Source organism: Sorex araneus, chromosome 3 (assembly GCF_027595985.1).
Source record: "Sorex araneus isolate mSorAra2 chromosome 3, mSorAra2.pri, whole genome shotgun sequence".
NCBI lineage: Eukaryota > Metazoa > Chordata > Mammalia > Eulipotyphla > Soricidae > Sorex > Sorex araneus.
In genome coordinates, this window is record NC_073304.1 from 74,690,838 (window position 1) to 74,714,900 (window position 24,063).

General features: G+C 51.8%; 1 protein-coding gene across 1 annotated transcript in view; it reads right to left on the bottom strand.

The window, feature by feature from the left end:
• Positions 1-13,286: 13,286 nt before the first annotated feature.
• LOC101539425 (T cell receptor alpha chain MC.7.G5-like) overlaps positions 13,287-24,063 on the bottom strand; it is a 499,205-nt gene continuing 488,428 nt past the window's right edge. Inside the window, exons 5-8 of the mRNA XM_055132607.1 lie at positions 17,535-17,783; positions 15,729-15,773; positions 14,785-14,892; positions 13,287-13,796 (exon numbers count right to left, since the gene is read on the bottom strand). Coding sequence (XP_054988582.1) covers positions 14,786-14,892; positions 15,729-15,773; positions 17,535-17,783 — 401 coding nt within the window. The 3' untranslated portion in view covers positions 13,287-13,796; position 14,785. The remainder of the gene's footprint in view (positions 13,797-14,784; positions 14,893-15,728; positions 15,774-17,534; positions 17,784-24,063) is intronic.

A 24,063-nucleotide genomic window follows, 5' to 3' on the forward strand; every position in this document is an offset into this window, starting at 1 on the left:
TGGAACTGCATCGTGAAGCACTTTGTAAGAAACAGCACAAAATGTTCATCTGTCTTCGTATGCTTTTGTGGAGAAAAATGAAATACGTGTCTCTTAGGCATTGTAATCAGCATAGAGAAAGTGTTTTTATTTATAGGATACACTCATCTTCAAACCATTGTCACAAATAAGCTTTCATTTCCTTGTGAAATTATCTCAGGGGGTTCCAGGCTTCACTGGATAATTGAAGAAGCCAACTCAGATTTGTAACTTGCTTAAAGTTAGAATTCATGACCCAGCTTGGGCAGAATGATGGGCTGTGGGCAGGAGTCTGAGCGTACTTGTACGTCTCATCCTGGCAGCCCTATTTCCATCTTGGGTGCTATATATAGAAAACAAGCTATGTTCAGAATCCCACAGTTTAAATTTAGCTGACTACTGAGGTGATGAGTTGTCCTTTAGAGATTTCCTCAACTTGACTGCACAGTAGAATTTGGGAGGGGGGTGGTCAGGGAGGGAATATAAAAACAAAACTGCAATGGCCAGGTCACACCCCAGAACAATTAAACAAAAATGGGAACATAAAAACCTTTTTTTTTTTTCTTTTTTTTTTTTCTTTTTTGGGTCACACCCAGCGATGCTCAGGGGTTACTCCTGGCTTTGCACTCAGGAATTACTCCTGGCGGTGCTTGGGGGACCATATGGGGTGCTGGGGATCGAACCCGGGTCGGCCGCGTGCAAGGCAAACGCCCTACCCGCTGTGCTATCACTCCGGCCCCGGGAACATAAAAACCTTTGAAAGTGGTGTCTGTAATCTGGCGATCATGTACTAGGTGATCGTGTACTCAAAGCACTGCTCTTTGCATTCTTGGTTCTCAAAAGATAGCCTATTGACCGGCATGTTGACATCACCTAGGGGCTTATTTGATGCTCACATTCCATCCCAGGCTAAGAGAAGCAAAATATTTATCAGTCTCCAGGTCTGTCAGGTATATGCAAAAGGCCGAGAAGCACTGCTCTGCAGTCGTGCTTCTCAGATGCTGGTGTCTCTCACAGTGACCTGGGAATGCAGTGAAACACTTGGGTCTCTGTGTTTAGTAGCTCTTTGTGTAACTCTACTTCACAATAAACCACTGGCAAGCTTTTTTCTTAAATGCACTGTAGCACTATAGCACTGCTATCTGGTTGTTCATCGATTTGCTTGAGTGGACACCAGTAACGTCTCCATTGTGAGACTTGTTACTGTTTTTGGCATATCGAATACGCCATGGATAGCTTGCCAGGCTCTGCCGTGCAGGCGGGATACTCTCAGTAGCTCGTCGGGCTCTCCGAGAGGGACAGAGGAATCGAACCCAGGTCGGCTGCGTGCAAGGCAAACGCCTTACCCGCTGTACTATCGCTCCAGTCCTTTCTTAAATTACTATGGTTTTATTCTAATAAATACTTACAAAATTGGATTGTTGGTCTTTGGGCCACAGTTTGTGATATTGGGGATGCCAGTACATTACAGTTGTGATTAGTGGGGCTGGAGCAATAGCACAGCGGATAGGGCGTTTGCCTTGCACGTGGCCGACCCGGGTTTGATTCCCAGCATCCCATATGGTCCCCTGTGCATCGCCAGGAGTAATTCCTGAGTGCAGAGCCAGGAGTAACCTCTGCATCGCTGGGTGTGACCCAAAAAGAAAAAAAAATTGTGATTAGTTTAATGTGCTTTATAAAAAACATATGTAAATAGATAATTCTGTCAAGAGGCTTTGGGGAATCTTTTAAGACTGGATAAAAAGGTATTTTGAGTAAGAGAAACACAAATTCAAGACAAATGGGTTGAAAATTTAGAATAATAACTTCTCAACACAGAAACGTTAGAGCCTTTAATGTATAGATTTTCTGCCTCAGTGATCTTGAGATACTAGTGGGGCAGAGGTTAAAGTTCCTTTTATAGAATTAACTGTTGCCTCAAGATAATTTGACCCAAGCCCCTTTACCATCAATAGGAAATCCTCTTTTTGTTCTCTTCAGCATTTGCAGTAGGTCAAGACTATAGACTGCTTTTGCCACCTTGGGTTTAAGTTTGATTAAAGATTCTTGTAAGTGGCTATTTGTGGGGGGCTCTAAAGCAGTGCTTTGGGGGCCCCTCTCAGTGATTCATGGCCAAATGGGTGAGGGTTTTGGGGATGTGGTGCACTTTGGGCTCTCATGCTAGGCATCACCCTGGCCATCCCAGTGGTGCTTGGGGGCCTCCAGCTCTACATCCTGTGGTGATGGGGGGCCCTCGTGGTGCTGGGGAGCAAACATGTCACACTCAGACATGTGAGAGAAGACTCAATTCAATAGAAGCTCAGTAAATTCTCAATCATCTTAGTAACACCATTGTGAGATAAATGTCATAATATAAAGTAAGTAATTTTGTGCCTGGAAGAGGGCAGGATTCAGTAGTGAGAAACTGGGGGCATTGGTGGGGGGAAGGTCACAATGGTGGTGGGATTGGTGTAGGAATATTGAATACCTAAAACAACTGTATCTGAGCAGCTTTGTAAATCATGGTGTTTAAAGTTTAAAACATTTAACAACAACTGTATATATATATCACTGTATCACTGTCATCCTGTTCTTCAATTTGCTCGAGTGGGCACCAGAATGTCTCCATTGTGAGACTTGTTACTGGTTTTGGCATATAGAATACGCCACGGGGAGCTTACCAGGCTCTGCTGTGTGGGCAGGATATTCTCGGTAGCTTGCCGGGCTCTCCGAGAGGGACGGAGGAATCGAACCTAGGTTGGCCGAGTGCAAGGCGAACGCCCTACCTGCTGTGCTATCGCTCCAGCCCATATATGTATATATATGCATATATATACATACATATATATATATGTACCACTGTATCACTGTCATCCCGTTGTTCATTGATTTACTTGAGCGGGCACCAGTAATGTCTCCATTCACCCCAGCCCTGAGATTTTAGCAGCCTCCATAGTTATATGTCCCTAACCTCACCTCTTAATTTTTTTGAGCTGGAGTAACTAAAGTAGTGGTAGGAGAGAACACTAAATGAGGATAGGCAACCTTTTCATCAGACACTTCTTCCTGTCTGAGACCTTTCTCAATACCCACTGGCTGTGTTGTGATAATGCTTCTTCCCATTGCTCAATACATCCTGTGAAACAAGAGGATTTTGAGTGCTTTGTAGCTCAGGATAAAGAGAGGTACCTGGTAACATTTCCTGATACTTCTGGATTGACATTTTATGGGGTCTGTGTTTTTTTTTTTTTTTTTTTAATTTTTGTGTTCTTGGGCCGGAAATCATTTGCCACAACCCTTGTACACAGCCGGTTCCCCTCCATTCTTTGCAGTGGCCTTGGGCACCTCCTGCCCACACATTTCCTGTTCCCTATCACATGGAAACCATCGCTTATGTTTTCTTAGCAGCCTATACCTTTGACCTCTTTGATCACATGCTTTCATCTTGGGCTTCAAAACACTTTTGTTTAGGTGGTTGGAAACCACTTGGGAGGTCAGAGGCCTGCCTGTTCCTGGGTTTTGGAGACTCAGCACACGGGCGCTGGCTGGCTTGCCCAGGTTGGCAGCTAGTGGACGACATGTTCTCTGTCTTGATGGTGCTCACTTGAATTTATAGGGCTGCAGATCATGCAAAACATTTATTGATGAGATAAAAAAAAGTGTTAATTTTAACACCATCAAAAAAAAAGATAGCCTGGTGTTAGAGAAAGAATCTGATAGGAAAGTTGAATCATGGCCCTGTCCTGCACATACCGTCTGGCCATTTATTGTCCCTAGAATTTTGCAAGTAATAAACAGTTAGCTGGGCCCTGGCGCACCCAGTGCTTGGGACTGTGATGGAGGAGACGCCGTCACTCCCGGCCAGGGTCATGCCCTTCTCCCTCCTGTCGTTCTGCCCAGTAAGCATCTGTAAAAAGGGGCCGCGCTCCTTTTCCAGGTGAAGCTCTGCTTGCGAATGACCGGGTTTGGGTCTCGATACTGTCTGATTTAAAAGTATTTCATTAGGCTTGGAACGGGAGAAGTAACAAAACAGCAGTGATAATGCAAAATCATAATGGCATAAAGTGTGAGGGAAGGAACCTGGCTCTGTAACTGCAGCCACCTCGGGTCAGAAGGGCTGAGAGCTGTCCTCCAGGCCTGCTCTGCCAAACTTGGTCCACTGGGAGACAGATGTCCCCGACTTCCAAGGTCCCCCAGCGGCTCGGCCCTGCAGGCCTGCTCTGCCTTTTCAGTCCCCTGGATGAACCATGTGTTCTAATTTTTACACGTCAGGAGTGAGTTGCCTATAGCAGGGTTAAATGCTTTACAGACAAGGGGAAGAAGAACCATCGTGGTACTAATCTGTAGATTCCCCCTCTATCTTCAGTTTCCTTCTGCCTGCTCAGCCGTCATGAGCCCTTTTTGGCCACATTAGGCTCTCCGTAGCCAGTGTGCAGCCGTCCACTTTGCCTGTTCCTGATTGCAGCCCCGCCCCCCAGGGTCTGTGGGTCTGTGGCCCTGTTCTGCCTCACCTCTTCCAGTTCCCGTGCAACGCCACCGATGCAGAGCCCCAACGTGAACAAGATGGTTTTAAACGTGTTATTATGGAGATGTTCACACACTGGCCCATGCACAGATGTACGTCAAGGAATAGTAAAACACCCAGCGACTCAGCTCATAGCTTCAGAAATGATCAACATCTTACCCCACTCTTGTTGTAGGGCGGTAATAACTTCTGGGCGGGGACAGGGGTAGCCTATTTTTTTCCCTATCACTTTATCATTAAGTTAAAAAGCATGGGGACCTTGGTGGTGGGAAATGTACACTGGTTGGAGGGATGTGTGTTGGAACATTGTATGACTGAAACCCAACCATAAACAGCTTTGTAACTGTATCTCATGGTGATTCAGTTACGAAATATATTTTAAAAAATTAATAAATTTAACCACGTGGGGGAAAATAATTAAAAGTATGTGAGTGTCTCCTATGCCAGGCACTAGAGATACAGAAGTGATCAGGACAAACACAGTAGGGACCTTTCTGGGCCTTCAGTTCTGCTGGAAGGGAGCCAGCTGAGCACCTACATAGAATGTGGGAATTGCAGTGAATGAAAGAAACAGGCTTAGTGATCCCTTCTCTCTCCCCGCTGCCTTCTCCCCCAGCTCATAAGGCAGGGATCGCTCGGGATGGGAGATGTGTGCTGAAAGTAGATAAAGGACCAAGCATGATGGCCTCTCAGTAGCTGTAATCTGTATTGCAAACCATAATGCCCATAAGTAGAGAGAGAGAGTAAGAGGGCAATTGTCTGCTATAGAGGCAGGGGGAGGGGTAGGATGGATGGGGGTGGGATGGGGAGGGAGATAGATGGGGACGCTGGTGGTGGAAAATGCACTAATGGAGGGATGAGTGTTTGATCGTTGTATGACTGAAACTCAAACATGAAAGCTCTGTAACTGTATCTCACGATGATTCAATTAAAAAAAAGAAAAGAAAAAGTAACAGGCGGGGGAGGGAGATGCTTTGACATGGAAGCGCCAGAAGACCTCCCGGAGGAGGTGACCTTTAAGCTGAGGCCTGACCTGTGCATCAGACGAGGGGCTGGTTCCTCCTGGCTGGTTCCGGTATCACTGTGCTAACTCTGTGTCGTGTGACTGAGCAGTGGTGACTACACGGCAAACAGTTGCCTTGGGAGGCTGCTAACCACCTCTGTGCAGGGAGCATCCTCCCGCAGTGCCTGTGACTCTGCTTCTTTCCATTCTCATCTATGCTGAAGGGGGATTAAGCGTGTGCAAAAGGTCATGGAAGGGGCGGGGCATTTAGGCAGAAGACTGAGTCCTGGTCGTGGGGGTGTTGAGATCCGAGATCACTCCTGTTTTGCTTGTCTTTGGGGACCACACCTGGTGGTGCCGAGCAGCTCTGGGCTGGTGCTCAGGGGCCCATGCGGTGCTGAGGATGGAGCCGGGGCCTCTGGCATGCAAAGCAAGCACGCTCGTCCTTTGAACTATGTCCTCCCGCTCCGAGTCTGTTTCTGCTCCTCCCCCTCCCGTGGCTGCCTCTACAACCCTCTGGGACGTGGGTGTCCACAGTGGTGGAGGGACAGAGGAGCTGGGCCTGGGGGCTGATGAAGCCCAGCCCTGGGTGTTGCCAAGCAAACCACCGGCGTCTGTTTCCTCCTTCGGGAGGGAGGAGAACCTGCCCTGTGTGGGTGGCGGGGAAGATCAAAGCGAGCGTGTTTGCTTGCTTTACCCACGCAGGACGTTCATCCAGATCCCAGATAAGGAGGAGGCTCACCCATTCCCACGGAGAATCATGGAACGACATGGCTCAGCATGGAGAAGCAGAACCCCCTAGAGTTTGCTAAAAATAGTGTCTTAAAGTCTCCACTGGAAAGACGCCCTTTTTAAGGTTTCTTCCCACTAGGCAGGGCTGGGAGCGTGGAATGGAAAGCAGTTTGTGCAAACGCTTCCAAACCAGTGTTTCTCAACCTTTTTCTAACCATGGTCCCCTTCAGGCCTGGTTTTCGTACTGTGGCCCTCCTGTTCTGCCGGTTGTCCCTCTGTTCTTGTGTCATCATCCTCCCTACCTCCATTCAACTGATTTTCACCTTTGGTTCCCTTGGAATATTTTGGGGATGGGGTGGGGGGTGCACAGAGTGCTGTGTGGCTTCCAGGGGTTGAGAAATGCTGCACTCAACATTCCTTCTCCGGTTTAAACTCTCTTAGATCCGTCCAGCCTTTCCTTCTAGGCTTCCTCCCTAATTTGTTCTCCTTGGCTGGACTGGACGTGGGGTTCAGGGAGGGGTAGACCAACATTTGCTGTCGCTCCTCCTGGGGATTATCTGGAGGCTTTGGAAACCAAGGGAGCACCATGGGGGCTCCATTTCCTAGGGAATGGGTGCATGCTGGCCTTTCCCGGCAAACAGGAGATTGTGCTCTGCTCTTCCCAGAGGTGCTGAACCCCGCTGGGTGGATTTAGGGAAGTCTGACCCGAGGGAAGCCATTTGCCCGGAGACCCTGCCAGCCCTGTTGCAACAAACCCACCCTCCTGCCTTCAGACCTATCAGCCCCCTCCCACCTCTGCCCCGGGGCCTTAATGAAGACTGAGGCCACCGAGCTGTGGGTGGAGGTGGGAAAGGAAGGTGTCCAGGGATGGTGTGGGGGAAGAGTTCCAGGGGCTGGGTGCTGTGGGCCAGCAGTTTGAGCCCATCATCTCCCCCGCACCCCCGGCCCCCAACAAACTCCTGGAAGACAGAAGCTGAAGGCAACAAAATGCATGTAATGGTGCTGCAGGAAACTCCTGGGGCCACAGGGAAGAGAGAGGTGTCCGTCATCAAGGGGGGCTGTCACGCGGGGGCCAGGAACCCTCAGCTCTCCTGGGCACGGCTTCCTTCACTGCAGTACCCACTTTCTTTTTGGGGTCCTGCTTTTGGGTCCCACTGTGGTTCACAGGGACTATTCCCAGCACATCGTGGGGGGCCACTCCCAGCAGCACTTTGGGGACCATGGTGGGGGTCCACTCTCTGGCCCAATGTGCCCTTTCCTCTCAACCTCGTGGGCGAGTCTGACTGAGCCACGTGACAGAACTTTCTGGACACATTCCCTTATCTTCACTTCCTCGTTTACTGAGCCTGTTCATTCCCAGGCTCCCTTCCGATGCTTTCAACGGCACAGGTAAATAGATGGGCAACTTAAAAAAAAATTCATGTGGTTGATAAAACTTTGGAAAAGTTAAAAGCCCTAGGAAAGAAGCCCGCGGAGGGGCTTACAGGCAGTCCCTGGTTCTCCTGGCTCCTGCCCACATACTGCACCCAAATCCCCGCTGGCAAACATCTCTCCTGTACTCTCAGGCAGACTGTGTCTCTTCCATGCCCACTTTTTCTTTTTTGCTTTTTTTTTTTATTTAAATTTTTAAAAATTGAGTCACTGTGAGATGCACAGTTACAAAGCTGTTCATGATCAGGTTTCAGTCACACAATGATCTAATACCCATCCTTCCACCATTTCCATTTCCCACCAGTGACCCCAGTTTCCCTCCTGTGCGCCCCCTCAGGGATCACTCCTGGCAGGGCCCAAGAGACCATATGAGATGCTAGAGATCCAACTTGGGTCCTCCACGTGCAAGCCAAGCGCCCTACCCGCTGTTCTGTCCCCCTGGGCCTCAGGACTCATAGTTTATTATAAGACCAAATCCTCAGCACCCTGGCCCGGGTCTGTGAAGGCGCGGGGCCTACTGGAAAACGGACTAAGGGGGTCTGGAATCTCTGAGGGGTACTGGCCAGTGTGGTGAGTGCGGGGGAGCACCCCACCAGCCTCCCTGATTCAATGCAGAGCAGCCTGATACCCCGCGGGCAGTGGCGCCCCCTGCTGTCCACAGGCCTTGACCTACACCCTCTTTCCACTCCGCACGCGTCTGGAGCCCCGCGCGGTGAGCGGGAAAGAGCCAGGGAGAGGCTTTTGGAATTATCAGCCTCCTCCTTCCGCCCCCCCCCCCACGCCGCTTTTTATTTCCCTCTGATAAGAGGTTTTCCTAAGCGTTGGGGGCTTTCCTGGCCCCGCAGGAACGAATGAGGGAGGAGAAGCCTCTTTGGTGGAGCGCTGCTGCCCCCAGCTGGTGGCTGCGGGCACGACCACAAAGCCGCGTGTCCCGGCCCGGCGCTGCTCAGCGATGCCCTCCTCGGCCGCTCTGCTCGCTCCTAACCGGGGAGACGCCCGTCAGGGCCAGCCCGCCAGCCCTCAGCCTCGGCAGAACCAGCCCAGCACTGGGTGGGCCCCTCCAGCTCCTGCGGCGGTGCCCGGACGCCTGCAGCCTGCGCCCGCGCCGTGCGCTGAGGGTGCCCGTGACTTGGGGGTCCCCAAGTGTTCATAAGCAAACGTCGATCCGGACGGAGAGTTTGTTCTTAGGGCGTGATTTGAAAGAGGGCAGAAGAGGGGCGGGCTGGGGGGTGTTTCCACAGCGAGGAGTGCACCCCCCCACCTGCTCCTGGGCGTGGGCGCCCCCCTCCCTGCGCACCTGCGGTGGCGGGGCGGTGTAACGGCTCAGCCGGCTGGCGCGGCACGTGGCCTGCAGCGATGCTATCTGGGCCTCGGTATTTTTAACCCTTCTTTCCAGAGGAAGTGGCTTCTGCGGGAGAGCTTCAAAGGGCGCCCTACTTGCAGCCCTGACGTCATGGAAATGGGAGGGGGCGCCCCAAGCCCCCAACACCTGGAGGGAAGTGGGACACTTTTTCCACTTCCTGCCCCACTTCTGGCCACAGATTCGACGTCTGACCTCATTATTAATGTCAAAATGCAGCTCTCCGTGTGTCGTTTACAGGAACTTTCATGCAAGTGCTGGAGCCCGTGTAATGAAGTCTGAAAACCAGGTGGTCTTGCAGGAGGCAGCAGGGGAGGTCCCCATAGCCACCCTCCTGGTGGCATATTTCTGAGTCAGTACCACGTGGGGGTCTCTGCGCCCCTGTTTTCCCACCCCCACCCCTGCCCCACCCCTGCGGATCTGCCCAGCTGCCCGCCAAAAGTGCGTCTTCCGGTTCATTGCTCCAGAGGTAGATTTAACCAGGAGGAAACGTGAAGCAATAAAGTGACCCATCATATACCTTTGAACTTCCACCTCGGTGTGGTCCCTGGTGACCCACCTCTGATGTCGCCCGAGAGTGCTCATCTTCCTCCTTCTTTCCGGCATCAGTTCCTTCTGTGGGTTTTCCTTAGCTCTTGGCCTCACGGTGAAACAAGTGCTCCTTTAGCTGCTCCTGTAGGAATCTCCTCTCTCTGTGCTTTTACACTCACTTGTCCACCCCGTGTCCCTCTCCAATAGACTGATGTTGCCTCATTCATGGGTTGGGCCTCAGGTCAAGAGTATGTTTTAAAGTGGCTGTGTGTGCTGGCTCTTGACTGCGTACTTCACGGCAGGAGTGGATTTTGCTGCCTAGTTACCTATCATTGAGGTGATATCTCCGAAGGACTTTGCATGTGGCCCTAGAAGAGGGGAGTGAATGGGCAAGAGGGGAAGATAAGGCCCCTTCAGCACTGCCCCCTGTGGCCCTATGGAGAATGTGGCTGAGGACCCGGGTTGGAGCTCAAGGCTCTTCCCTGATGTCTCTGAGGAGCACTCCTGCTTAGCTTGCCCTTCTCGTGCTGAGACTGTGGCTCCAAGTGGATTCAGTGGGTAGGTCTCTGTGTGAGGTATCCGAGAATCCTCTGGAATCTATGCTTGAGTCATGCGATCCATTCTACCTCTAGGACTGGCCTGCAAGTAAATCTGGCGGAAAGGGACTCTCCTTCACTGTTGGTGGGAATGCTGACTGGTCCAGCCTTTTTAGAAAACAATATGGATGTTTCTCAAAAAACTAAAAACCGAATTCCCATTTGACCCAGCAATACTATTTCTGGGGATATACCCTGGGGGCCCAAAAACACACAGCAGAAACACCATCTGCACTCCTATGTTCATTGCAGTACTATTCACCATAGCCAGAATCTGGAAACAACCTGAGTGCCTGAGAACAGATGAATGGGCAAAGAAACCATGGCACACTGACACTATGGAATAGTATGCAGCTGTCAGGAAAAATGAAGTCATGAAATTTGCCTTAAAATGGACGGACATGGAGAGTATCAGGATGAGTGAAATGAGCCAGAAAGAAAGGGACAGATAGATATAGAATGACTCTGCATTTGTTTGTGATACACACACACACACACACACACACACACACACACACACACACACACACATATATATATATTTTGAAGACTAGCATTCATGGCTAGGGAAAACAGAGGTTAAGAGGAGGACTGGTCAGTAGTTGGAACTAACCACAGGTGTATGTGGGCCTGAGGGTAGGTAAGATAGAGGAGACCGCTATGATAATAATAGCTGGGAATGATCACTCTGGACAAGATCTGAGGGTTAAAAGTAGGTAAGGGATATTCTTGATAACCTTTCAGTATCAATATTGCAAACCACAATGCCCAAAAGGAGAGAGAGACAGAGAGAAGAAAAGTGCCTGCCACAGAGGCAGGCAGGGGGTAGGGGTTGGGGCGGTGAGGGGAGGGAACCTGGGGACACCGGTGCTGGGAAATGTACACGGGTGGAGGGATGGGTGTTGGAATACTGTATGACTGAAACCCAATCGTGAACAGCTCTGTAAGGGTCTATCTCACAGTGATTCAATAAAAAAGAAAAAAAAGTAACCCTGGGGGTACAGTTGGGCCTAGTCTCAGGAAAAACCTGTTCTGCTCCCCGGTGACTGCCCTGCAGGGCCTTCTGACCTCCTGAGGTCAGGGGTTGGGGCGCCTTAGGCCGGGGTCTTCTGATGGGCTTGATGGAGGCGGGTCCGCAGGGTTCCTCAGCAGCTCACCTGTTTACCCCCGAGTCCAGTCAGCTGTTGCTTTCCTGCCCCTGGCTCTTGGCCAACTCTCCTAGTGGACAGAGGGGTTCTTCTGGGATCCCCTGCATGAGACACCCTGAGTTTTCTCTGACACCCAGGTGGAGCCATCATCGGTGTGAGGATGAGTGGAACAGGGCCCGTGGACACTGCAGCCCCCTCTCTGTCCCTACAACCCCTTTCTTGGTCCTGAGCTGTCCCCTGACTCGGCCTTAGACTGAAGATTGTGGAGCCCTGGATTCCGATGGGCGCTTCTCGGAGAGTGGTGCTGCCCCTGTTTTCCAGATGGTTCTTACCTACCGGAGGCCTCTCACCCTGAGCCCCAGCTTAGAATGTTCTGGGAGAGGCATCTCCCCATGCTAGGCCTGGGCCATGCCTGCTTTTGCATATTCACCTCTCAGTCCCAGCTGGCCTTAGTTCCAGAAACCAACCATCCCAGGCCCCAGGGCCTGCTTCAGGCCAGGCCTCCTTCCAGGCCTGAGCCCGGCTCTGCTTTTGGTCCTGGAGGGACTTCCAGGCTCCCTGCACCTGCCCCCGTCTCCAACGTGGTGCTCACGTTGGTGCTAAGTCTCCCCGCTGCTTCCCCGGCCAGACTCTCGCTTGGGCCTTTTGTGTAGATGCCAAAGTTACCGCGGTCGGAGGAAAACAGAGAAACTAATTTGTCCCAAGTTTTTAACAGTTGAGAAAGTCTTGCTCTATTAACCCTCCCAGAAGCATGATAATTTAATCGGAGAAGAGATGCTTTAATGAAAAGAAATTCCCAGGGGCGGGATCCCCGCCTGGCACGGGTGAGGCTGATGGGGCGTAGCTCCGGGACCCCTGCAGGTGGCGGGACCCGCTTTGGGGAGGGTGGGGTGTGTCCTGTGTGTGCCTGTGGTGGCGGGGACAGGATTCTGCCAAGACCTTCCCATTTGTCATCCGCCCAGGGCCTTGTCTTTAGGCTGAAGGTGGGATGCTTCTGAGAGAACAGAGGTTTCTGCAGCCCTTGGTGGGGCTGAATGGGACCCGGCTACTGAGTCTTTGGTCTCTGAGGTCCTTGGTGGGGGAGCTGGAGATGTCAATAGTCCCCCTTGCCATCATATAGGGGGTGACCTGAGCTCATGGCAGGGAGGGAAAGTTCTTGGCTATCTCTGGAGCAGTGAGAGGAGGCAGCAGAGGATTTGTGCCTTCTGGCCGGAGGGATCAGAGTCGCATAGGGGAGCCATGAGGGTTTGGGGTGACAGCCCTCTCCCACCTCTGGGATGGGAAGTTCTGGCTTTCTCTTGGCCGGAGGACATGGCTCAGACAAGTGCGTGGTCTCTGAGCCCCCTGTCTCCAGGCTGAGTGCAGGGGAAGCCCAGGGCCTGTGCTCTGGACGGTGGCTGGACTCATCTGCTCTCTTTGGCCAGGTCCCTGCGCTTCAGGGACACACACCCATCTCTTCTTTCCATCTGATGTGGTTGCACATGAAGTCTGGGTGGGGCCACAGTTTTCTCCCCTGCCCCGCGCCTAGATCGGATACTCCAGGATGGGACTCAGCTGGGGAAGTGGTGGGTGGTCCCTAATGGGAAATGTGTGGGAATTCAGTCCAAACGGCTGAAGAAATGTGCCTGGAGGGCAAGAGACAGTGGGTGGTATTTGGGGGGCAACTTCCTGCCAAGTCCCCACTACAGGACTTACCACCCCTGGCCATGGGCCTCTTGCTCTGGGTGGCCCAGTGGTGTGGCATGCAGACAGAAGAGCAGGGACCAGGCTTTCAAGTGGCTTTTGCTGGCCCCCAACCCACCCAAGTGGAATTTTTAAGAAGAGGTTGACTTAAGCCTCCTGTTGGGTTAGGTTCCCCAAAGGGCATCATAGACAAACGTCTTGGTTTCCTTCTGCCCAGCTCATGGCCATCAACAAACAGAAAATGACCCCCTGCACGGCCCGTCAAACAAGGAGCACAGACTCAGCGTTTGCAGTCACTTTTAATGAAGCTGTGGGTAGCCGAATATACAGTGTGGCTTGGTTACAGAGCTAAGCAGGATCTAGGTAACACAATCATTGCCCCCACATCTTGGGGAAAAGGAAGATACAGATTTCTTTATGAACATTGTTTAAACATATACAAGCTCCTTGTGGCGTTCTCCCGGCACTCGGGTCTGAGAGCTGGGGAGCTGTCACCTCCTGGTCTTGGGATGAGGGGTGGGATAAAAAGAGAGATTGTCCGCTGCCCCGAGGAGGTGGCCCTGGCCCACAGTTCCCAGCTCGTGCTGGGAACAAGCAGCGATGAGCGGGAACAGAGCGGGCAGCAGCGGTGAGCATCAGGAGCTCTTCAGCTTCTTGACGGCAGGTGGTCTGTAGGGCCCGTTGGTGGAGGTGACAGTGGCCCTGAGAGGTGGCTTCTCGGCTTGAAGAGGGAGAGAGGTGATGGAGGGAGTCGGGGCCCAAGGCCTGGGACCCTCACAGTCTTGATGACCTGGAAGGAGGAAGAGATGCAGTCAGGTGGCATACTGAGGGAGAGCAGGGTGCCGGGCCGAGACCCAGGGCCTCCTCTGATGGGGGTGGGACAAGGCAGTGCTCTGATACTGCCCAGTGTGCCCAGGAAGACACTGGGGGAGAAGGCACAGGGACTCGCTCTAGGACTTGGGCGCCATAAGAAGAAAGGAAGTGGGGGCGCATGTGGAGAGGAATTGGGGACCTTAGGTGTCGTAGTGAAAGGGAGCAGCAGAAGGCGTGCTTGTGGAGCATCCCTGACAAGTGCATGCGTGGCCTTCACGTGACCCGGACCCGGCTGCTTTATTAATTAGGTCTGAGAGGGGGGGAGACAAGGCTCACGGGAGGTGACAGCAGCGACTGTTAGATTACATAAGACTCCCAGGCCATTTTTGGTTGGAGAATATCTCCTGGGGTGGGGGTGGTGGTGGCGGGTGGGGACCAGTGGGCCTGGACCTAGGACCCCAAAGCAGGATGGTTGATGGCGGTGGTGGTGGGGGGGTTGCCTTCAAAGCGCTGGGACTCATCCCCAAGACCCTTGTCCTAGGGCAGGAGCCATAATACAGCAGGTTGGGCATTATGCCTGGTCTCCAGCCAACTGGGGTTCGATCCCTGGCATCCCATAAGGTCCCCTGAGCATCACCAGGAGTAATTCCTAACTGTGGAACCAGGAGTAACCCCTGAGCATCGCTGAGTGTGACCGTCCCCACCCTCACCAAATAAATAAATAAATAAATAAACAAACAAATAAGGGGCCAGAGCGATAGCACAGTGGGTAGGGCATTTGCCTTGCACGCGGTGGACCCGGGTTCTATTCCCAGCATCCCATATAGTCCTCTGAGCACTGCCAGGAGTAATTCCTGAGTGCATGAGCCAGGAGTAACCCCTGAGCATCGACAGGTGTGACCCAAAAAACAAAAAAATAAAAATAATAATGAGAAAGAAAGAAAGATCCTCGCCCCTCCCCTCACCTCAGCAGGACCAGAGCCGTAATGTCATCAGCAGGTTGAAGCCGGTTACTTTCAGGAAGAGGATGCGGAAGGTGATTACCAACAGGTTCTGGTAGTTCAGGTTCCAGTCTGAAAAAAAGAAAAATATCAAGGGTTGCTGCGGTTAGAGGCACACATGCCCGGTCCCTACCACCCCCAGGACACTCCTGCCCCTTTCCCCACCGCAAGAAGGGCTCCAGCTCCTGCCCACCTCTCCCTTTGAGCCCCCATGCACTAGAAACTCATCACTGAGTTGTGCACAGTGCTCTGGATTCAAAAGGAAAACACCGGTTACACTTAGCCCTTCTTTTATTTTTGTGTCTCTCAGGGGATAGGGAAGGGGTCTCAGGACTTAGCACCATTCCTGGAGTGGGGCCCCTTTCTGGGGATGTTTAGGCTGAACCAACCCTAAGAGGGATGGTGCAGTCAAGATGGCCTAATTCGGGGAAGGGGGTGGTGGAGGCTGGGAGGCACACAGAGACCCCCACTAGAGGCAAAATCAGTGACGGGGCGGTGATATTTCTGCTGCTTTCCTCCCAGGAAGGATGGCAACACGCCAGCTGTGTGGAGGACACGGCTTCAGGAGGAAAAAGCCAGATGGAGGGTCAGAGCTGGGCGCCCAGAAGTTTCTCTTTGCCTCTTCTGACAGTGGGGCTACTGACAGGAGCACAGAGGCCGGGGCGTGAGTCACTGGAGCCAGAGCCTGGACCGCAGCCGCCCAGCTGGGGTTCGGAGAGTCCCAGGACGCTGGGGGTTCCAGAGAGTCCCAGGACGCTGGGGGTTCCAGAGAGTCCCGGGCCCGTTGAGCTGGGCTTCCGTTGCTCCTCACAGCACAGCTAGTCTGCCCGTTCTTTCCCGCTACCCCCACCTGCCTGTCCCCTCCTGCCCAAACCTGAACAGAGCCAGAGGGACCCTTCTCTTCTTACCTGTTCGAAAATTCTCCTGTACCAATGCAGCATTGCAGGGAAGGCCTAAAGGGAGAAGCAGAGACATTGATTTAGAACCCTGGTGGGGCGGTCCTCTCAGCCTAGGCCTCCTGGCGGCTGCCCCCTGGGCCTAATGGAGCTGGGGTCTTGAGCTGAGCTGAGGCTTCCTGGGGTCTGAGCTGAGGACTCCTGGGGTCTGCCCCTAGGCCTGGAGAGCCACTGACCCTGGCAGACTCCCACTGTGTTCCAGTGATGGAACCATTTCACTCAGCCAGCCAACAAGGGTGTGCGAAGTCCGTGTTCCCTCACCCTGGGGGAAGCTTCAACCTGGAGCTGAGTAGGGGAATGAAAACGCTATCCTGGGTTCCCAAGGCTGGGATCCCTGTACCCCCAATTTGTCCCTTTGTTTTCTCTGTCTCAGCAGATGGCTCCCTCACAGGGCCCCCCATGGGTCAGACATAAAATCCCGCTGCCTCTTGGAGCTAGCGTCTCCATTCCCTCCCAGCCCCGCATAGTTCTTGACCTTTGAATCCCAAAGGCCGTTGGCTGCCCAGCCCTTCTCCACTGCCTGCCGGGGCTTCTATCATCTCTCTGCTGCCAAAGCGTCTTTCCTGCCCCCACCCTGGCTCAGGGCATCCCCTCCCCACTGCACTCCACGACACTGCATCCCCCTGCTAAATGCCGGCCTGGGACTCGTCACTGTGCTTAGGAAGGGCCTGACCTGCTGGGCTCGGTGCTCTCTGGCCCTGGCCTCGTTCTTCCTCTGAGCTCACTGTCTGCTGCGCTTCTGCCTTCTCACTCTGCTCGCGTGTCAGGCCTCCAGCGGGGCCCCTCTGCCCTCAGCACGGCTGGTACCTTTTGACCCTTTTAAAATCCCGACTCAGACAGCCTTTTCCCCAGAGAGCCCTTCTTCCCTGACTTTTGATCCGAGATGGATGGTTTCCTGAACGCTGAGTTAAAGCTTATATTGCAGTCGGAAATGATCTAGCTCTCCCCTTGCTGCCGAGGATCTCCTCTGCCCCCCCTCCTGCTAGAATGGGGTTTCCGTGTGGACTGATTCTTCATCTGACTAGTTTATGCATGTTCACAATCAAAGTGTGTGTGTGTGTGTGGGGGGGGGGGTTGAATGCTTAACTGAGGTGGGGGCCTGGGAAAGCTCAGGAGTTGGGGGAGGGGTGGATATTAAGAAGGGAATTGGAGGGGCTGGAGTGATAGCATGGCAGGTAGGGCATTTTGCCTGGCACGTGGCCAACCTGGGTTCGATTCCCAGCATCCCATATGGTCCCCTGAGCACCTCCAGGAGTAATTCCTGAGCGCAGAGCCAGGAGTAAGCCCTGAGCATTGCTGGGTGTGACCCAAAAAAAGCAATAAATAAATAAATAAATAAATAAGGGAATTGGAATAGTCCAATATCCAGAACTCAGGGGCCTGAAAGAGGCCTGGTGTCCGAGCCTCATTCTGTGAGTCAGCAAAGGGGCTTAGAGCTGGAGCAGAGGCAGGCAGGCAGGGACTCTGTCCCATGTGGGCCCCCTGTGCCTTTCCCTGTCCCCTTGTCTCTGCTCTGTTTCCCAAACAGGACTGTCTGTGGCCTTCTAGAACCGGGTTCTCAGGTATTCAGTAACATGAGGCGGGTGGTAGTGGTGGTGGTGGTGGTGGTGGTGGTGGTGGTGGTGGTGGTTTGGGGGGCTGGGGGGCGCTTTGTTGTTGACAGTTTGTGAGGCTGAGACCCTCGGTCCGAGCCGCTTTTCGATACCATTGACGGGCAGCCAGGAGAGGAGGCTGTGTGGGCACGGAGGCTGCACCCACCTGAGCTGGAGTAGAATGTCACGTTGAAGGTGTCTCTGCAACTGAAACTGGCAGTGTCATCCCAGGCCAGGATCCCGTTGCTCTTGGACTCCGTGCTCTTCATGTCCAGCACGGTTGTGTTAGTGACGAGCACATCGGTATTTTTGAGGATATTCTTATCGGAACTGAAATCAGTGACTAGGCAGACGGTCTTATTGCTGGATTTAGACTTTGTCAGCTGGTACACGGCGGGTTTCGGATCCTTGATATCTGTGGGCCGAAAGGACTGGGGTTAGCAGCTGCTCTGATTTCCCTCCTGTCCCCAGCCCAGGCCCGCGTCCTGATGCCAGCCACGGGCAGAGCAGAGCTGCTCACCACAGAGCGGGCCCCAGGGACAGGCCTGGCCGCAGGGCCTGGCCAAGAGGTCAGGCTCTCAGGGAGCACTTCCTGCCAGGCCCTGCCTTCCGGTCAAGGACACCAACCCTCTAAGGCGGCCTAACGCTGCTGCTTGTTCTTCTCCTTCATGGGAACTTTGCCTGGTAGATGACAGCAGAGCCCCGGGAGGGTTTTGAGGATGGGGAAATGGCCCAGTGAAGCAAACCCCACATTTGGGCTGAGCACTGAAGGGATGGAGAGTTTCCAGAGGCCGCCATGAAAGAAGTCAGAAGGCACTATCGTCACCAGTTTCTCTCCTTGAGAAAGGTTTGGTTTTGGTCCGGAGGCCAGGAGAGATAGCCCACAGGGATGAGCACATACTTGGCATACAGGAGCCCTGAGTCCCACTCCTGGCCCAACCTGGTTTCCCCTGAGCCCCGCTGGGAGTGACCTTGGAGCACAGGAGTCCCCGAGTTCTACCAATGGGGCCCCAAACCAAAAAAGCCAAATCACTGTCACTGTCATTGTCATCCCATTGCTCATCAATTTGCTCGAGTGGGCACCAGTAACGTCTCCATCGTGAGACTTGTTGCTAACTGTTTTTGGCATATCGAATACGCCACAGGGAGCTTGCCAGGCTCTGCCATGCGGGCGAGATACTCTCGGAAAAACCCATATAATAGGTTTAAATTTCTAAATTATAAATCAGAAGGCCATGTCTACCCCAGCCCTGCCAGGAGACCCTGAGCAAGAAGCCGCCAGGTCCTGAGTTTCATCAAGTGACGGGGAGATGCCGTCTTGCCCACCTCCTGTTCTGACACGCCGAGGAGAGTTTCTCCAAATAAAACTGGGTCTAATCAAAAAGAGAGAAAGAAAAAAGAACAAAAGAAAGTATCTGGAGCCCTCAGGAGGGTCAGGCGAGAGCCAGGACAGTGCCGTGCCGAGTGGGACGAACAACCTGGCTTCTCGGCCCCTCGGAAACGGGAGTTGGGGTGGGGCGGGGCTTTTCCTCTGTGCTGGGAACATGGCTCAGTCTTTCCGAAGGATTTGGGGTTTGAATGCGCTCACATTGTTTATTCTCTCAGACCTCCTGCCTTTAGAGGAGGAAGCAGAGGTTTGCCAGGGGGATTAACACACTGGGGCCACCCAGAGAGTTTGGGGTGGGTGGGTGGGACTGCAACTTCCTGCCCCTGTGGTTCTCTCCTCCCACAGCTCCTCGCCAGGCAGGAAGGTTTCTCAGACCCACTATGCACCCCTCACCCCTTTCCTAAACCAGCCAGGGTGGCCCTGGCAGCACCAGTGGGCCCCGAAGCCAGGGAAATCAGCCCCTTGGCAGACGGGGTGCTGTGTCAGGGCCAAGCTGCCTGTGGTGTGGGGGGCGTCTGCGGGAGTGGGAGAGCAGGGGTGGGTCTGTGGTCCCACGTGAAGGACAGTGAGGCTTTGTCCTCCCTCACCACCACAGGGAGGCCTGACATCCTTGTCGGGGAAAGACTCAACCGGGAGAGGCAAGCGAGGGCCCAGAGCACCACGTACGCATTTCCGTGGATTTGTTAGTTATGGGCAGGCGCTGTGGGGAGGAGCAGGGGGAGCACAGGGAAGGGGGTGGAGAGGCTGCAAATAAGGTGCCAGTGGGTGCAGTTTGGCATTACAGGGGAAAGGGAGTTGCTGTGAGGACGGGAGACAGGAGACCTCCGGAAGTTCCCAAACCTACTTGACCTGCTGCCCCCACTCCCCCCCTTTCAGAAGAAGATGACTCCTGTGAAAGCTAACTTCTTTAAACAGACGGTGTCCCCCGCTGTACCTGAAGTACCCCCATCGTCCAGGTCATGTTACGGATTTCCTCAGCCCTGGCGGGAGGCAATATCATCTACTTTGGGTAACACAGAATTCTAGACTGTGTTATGCGGTCATTTAGCTATGCGTGGAAGGAAAAGTAAAAATCGAGTTAAAAATTCAAACTCCGCTTCAAGAGTGAAATAGTAAAGAAGCGCCGGCAGCTCTGGGGAGGTCAGCCTGACAGGACACCTCCATCACCACAGGAAACGTGATGGGGTGATGGGTGGTGGCGCGGCCTGAGGAGAGGCCTGGGGAGCACTGGATTGTGAGGAAGGCAGCAGGGCTGAGTGTGGACATAAAAAAAAAAACCAACTCTGAGTCTGTGGGGGGCTACTGGAGACAGGGCCGATTTTTCACCTTTGCTAGTGACAGAGAAAAAGGCAGCAGCAATAAATGAAGCCACGGGAACTGAGTGCCATGCAGCTTCTCCCAAGTCTCGGGCTCACTGCTGGGTGCGTGCTAGCTCTCCCTCTGTGTTTCTGCTGCTGTCTCTCCCACTCTCATTTTCAACCTTGTCATCTTCCACCCTCTCCGTCCCCCTCTGTCTCTCCTTTGAGCTCATTTTCCCAAAGTGTTTGTCTAAAACATGAAGTTGTTCTTGTGCAAAATAATTTAAGGACTCCCTATGGCCTATAATCTAAGGCCCAAGCTTCCTGGCATGACATGCAGGATCAATCACGACCTGGAGAGTTAGGTTTCTTTTTTCAAGTTGGGAGTGCTCACACACCCAGAGGTTTGGGGAAACCCTGTGGTCCTGGGTAGTAAAACCAGGGATCTCACATGCCAAGCCTGTGCCTGGAGCCATATCCCTGGTTCATAAGTCCTTTCCATGTCCTCTCTGAGTACAACTATGTCAAACTCTTTCTCTTGGCCACCTAAAATGTGAGCTGTGACTGCAAAGGTCTATCTTTGGCTCATGGCTATTTCCCTAGTACTTGCCACCAACTAAGTACTCCAGAAACTACTGTCGAATAAATTAGCGGGCCATAAATTAGTGACCATCAGACGAGCAAAATTCCTGCTTATTAGATTTTTTTTTTTTAAAGAAAGATGAATGAGTAAGCTTGATTTCTTCTATCTCCTCTTTCACTCTTACCCCATTTCCCTCTGGTACAACCTTATCTTTTTGTCTGAAAACAGAAATGAGTTACTTGTAATTGGAGTCTGTAGGAGTCCATCTGCTAGAGCCCTGAGGGAGAGACATCCTGTTCCACCTAGCAAGATAAACACATCCTACCACTGAGGAACTCTCAGAAAGTAGTGTTAGCAAGACTGAATCCATTTTTCACTGTGGAAGTTCAGCTTTTCTCAATCCTAACCTTTTATTTGTATTCAAAAGTAAGTGCAGCAACACATGTCCCAATGGTCTAGGAATTCACATCCCAAGGGCACAGCAGAGATTGAAATCTCCCTCACTACCAAATCTGTGCTAAGGCACTTAGCAACCCCCCAATGTGAGTGAACAACACTGACTGGAGTCCTCTCATGAAAGCAGGAGCGTTAAACTGGACATTCTTACCAGGAATAACAGAGACTCTGCTTCCTTGGCCAAACTGTATCCCAGAAGCAGCACTTTCATAGCCCACCCAGAGTCTCCTTTACAGAAACCCTTAAGTTTTTTGCTCCTTTAAGGGGTAGGTAAGCTTCTTAGAGCACAGTGAGGATAAAGAAAGGTGGTCTCTAGGCTATGAGCTGTCCATGAAAAGGGCTTGCCCCTTTGGTTTGAGTTTCTTTGTGTGTGGGGGGGGCGTCAGGGGGGTATACCTGGTGCTCAGAGCTTATTCTGGCTCTGTGCTCAGGGATCACTCCTGGCCGAGCACAGGGGACCACATGGGGTATGTGGGGATTGAACCCAGCTCAGCCATGTGCACGGCAAGCACCCTACCTGCTGTATTATCTTCCCGGCCCTTGATTTGTGTTTCTAAGTTGAATTTCCAGTTAGTTTCCCCACCGCTGGGTCTGGTCTTAAATCTGTGTTCTCTTGCAGGCCCTAGCTTTCCATTTCTCTGTGGTCTAAGAAGATATTTTTGCCTTTTTCTCCAACTTTATTATCAGATGTGTCAGGTATTGCATAGACCAAAATGTTTTGTTTTGTTCATTCTCAAGACCATGACTTCTATTTCTATACCTGGAATTCTCCTTTAATCATTTACTTTTTTTACTTTTTTTTTTGGTTTTGGGTCACACCTGGTGATGCACAGGGGTTACTCCTGGCTCATGCACTCAGGAATCACTCCTGGCGGTGCTCGGGGGACCATGTGGGATGATGGAAATCAAACCTGGGTTGGCCGAGTGCAAGGCAAATGCTCTACCCACTGTCCTATTGCTCCAGCCCCTTTCCTTTAATCATTTGTTTGTGTGCGTGTGTGTGTATGGGGGGTGTTATGTGTTATATATATGTATGTATGTATGATACTATTTTGGCCTCCTGAGCAATACTCAGGGCCCAGGATCACTCCCAATGACCAGGTGGGGAATGGGTCAGTGTGGGAGACTGGTGATGCTCTGCTTCTTTGGTCTTGTGATATTGAGGCCACAGGGTGATATGGCGAGGCCACGTGGTGCTGAAGACCAAACTAAGGTCCCTGTGCATGCAGGGTGTGCACCCCTGAGTTAGCTCCCTGACCTGCCTACGCAGATCTTACGGGAATCCTCCAGGCTTAGCCAGTCCTTTCTACTGTATGAACTTTTCACATCTGGCTCACTTTCCCACCAAGACCCTGTTCCTCTCCAGACCACAGTGCCTGTTGACATCATCAACTACCTAATACGATAATCTTCTTTTCCAGTTACTAACAACATTTTCTTTGGCCAGTTTTTAAATATGATTTGGGGGACAGATCAGGAAATTAGCTTAGACTTCTTCATCTTCAGTCTTAACATTTTATAGTGTTATGGTCACATAGAAGTCACTTAAAAATATCCATTGAGCAACATAAGGCCAAATTTTACTGTGTGTTTGACATAGAAAAACAGAGATTTAAGACTGATGGTGTTGTTGCCCCTTTCACAAACTCCTCTGGAAGACAATCAGTTAGAACACCTAGAGTTAAGCCTGGTGATAGAAATCACTGAAATCCCCAGGGGAAGGGATTAATGACATTGATCCACGGAGTTGCCAGAGGTGACGCTTGGGAGAACTCACCAGATATTATGGATATCCGAGTTCCTTTCCCAAATGTGAGTCGGCCTGTCATTCCTCCAGAATTCACACTTCAAGTGACACCATTACAGAAACTAACTAAACCCTCCTCTCCCTCAACCGAAGCACCGTGCTCTTCCAGAGGAGAGGAGAATCCCACTTGATAGCACTAGCCCTTCTACCCTTCTGTCTGGAAATCTACCATTAGTGTTCAATTCTCCTGCCCCATGCTATAGGATGCTGACTGGAATGTTGAGATTTTAAGATATTAAGAATTCAGCAGAGCAAAAGCCCCAACTCAGAGCAGCAATGTCTGGGATCTCCTCTTGGAAGCTCCAGAACTACTTGTACAATAATCCCCAAGGTCCTAGTCTGAGGATGTTTCTGGAACATTGGAAACTGGATGGGAAGATGTTGGGGGCAGGGTGATTCAAACCAAAGAATCATTTGGTATTCTAGGGAGAAACTGTTTGAGATCAACTCAACATTGTGGATTGAGAAGAATTAGCTATCAATGCCCACCCTTACTCCAGTCTACTTACTTGGCTGGACACTCAGTCTGGTCCCTGCTCCAAACATTAGCTTGTTACCACCGGAATAATCCCCACTGCAGGTAAAGTCTTTGCAATAACCTTCCAGATGTTAAACTTCTGGAAACCACCAGACTGAGCACACCCAACTTAAAAGGGCTCCCTGGGAATCTCATTTCTCAGTTCTATTATTTCCTAAGAAATCTGTTTGTCTTTCTTTATACAATAAAATAAGCTCTAGTATAGCAAAACATTGAAGATAATACTATTTTAGAAAGGCTATCATTTAGGTGCTGCACGATCTGGGATTGGCTCATAGTATGGTTGTTACCATTTTGCTATTGAGAAAGTGGACACTTTATATTAAGCACTGCTGGTAAAGGTAGACCCAACATGGAATTACATGATCCTGGCAGTGCTCAGGACCATGTAATTCCCAGGACTGGGATCCTGGACCATGGGCTCCAGTCTTTTGAGTCATCACCTTGATCCTAATAGAGTTTTGGGCCTTCTCCCAGGATAAAAATGCCCAGATTTCTATTTAAATGGTAATGGTACCAAAAAAAAAATCTGGAGGTGCTCTGGTTTAAGTTCAAACTTAAAAAAAAGCAGAGCTTGTTTGGGAGGCTGATAGAGAGGCTTATAGACCTTGAAAAAGTTCTGGGAT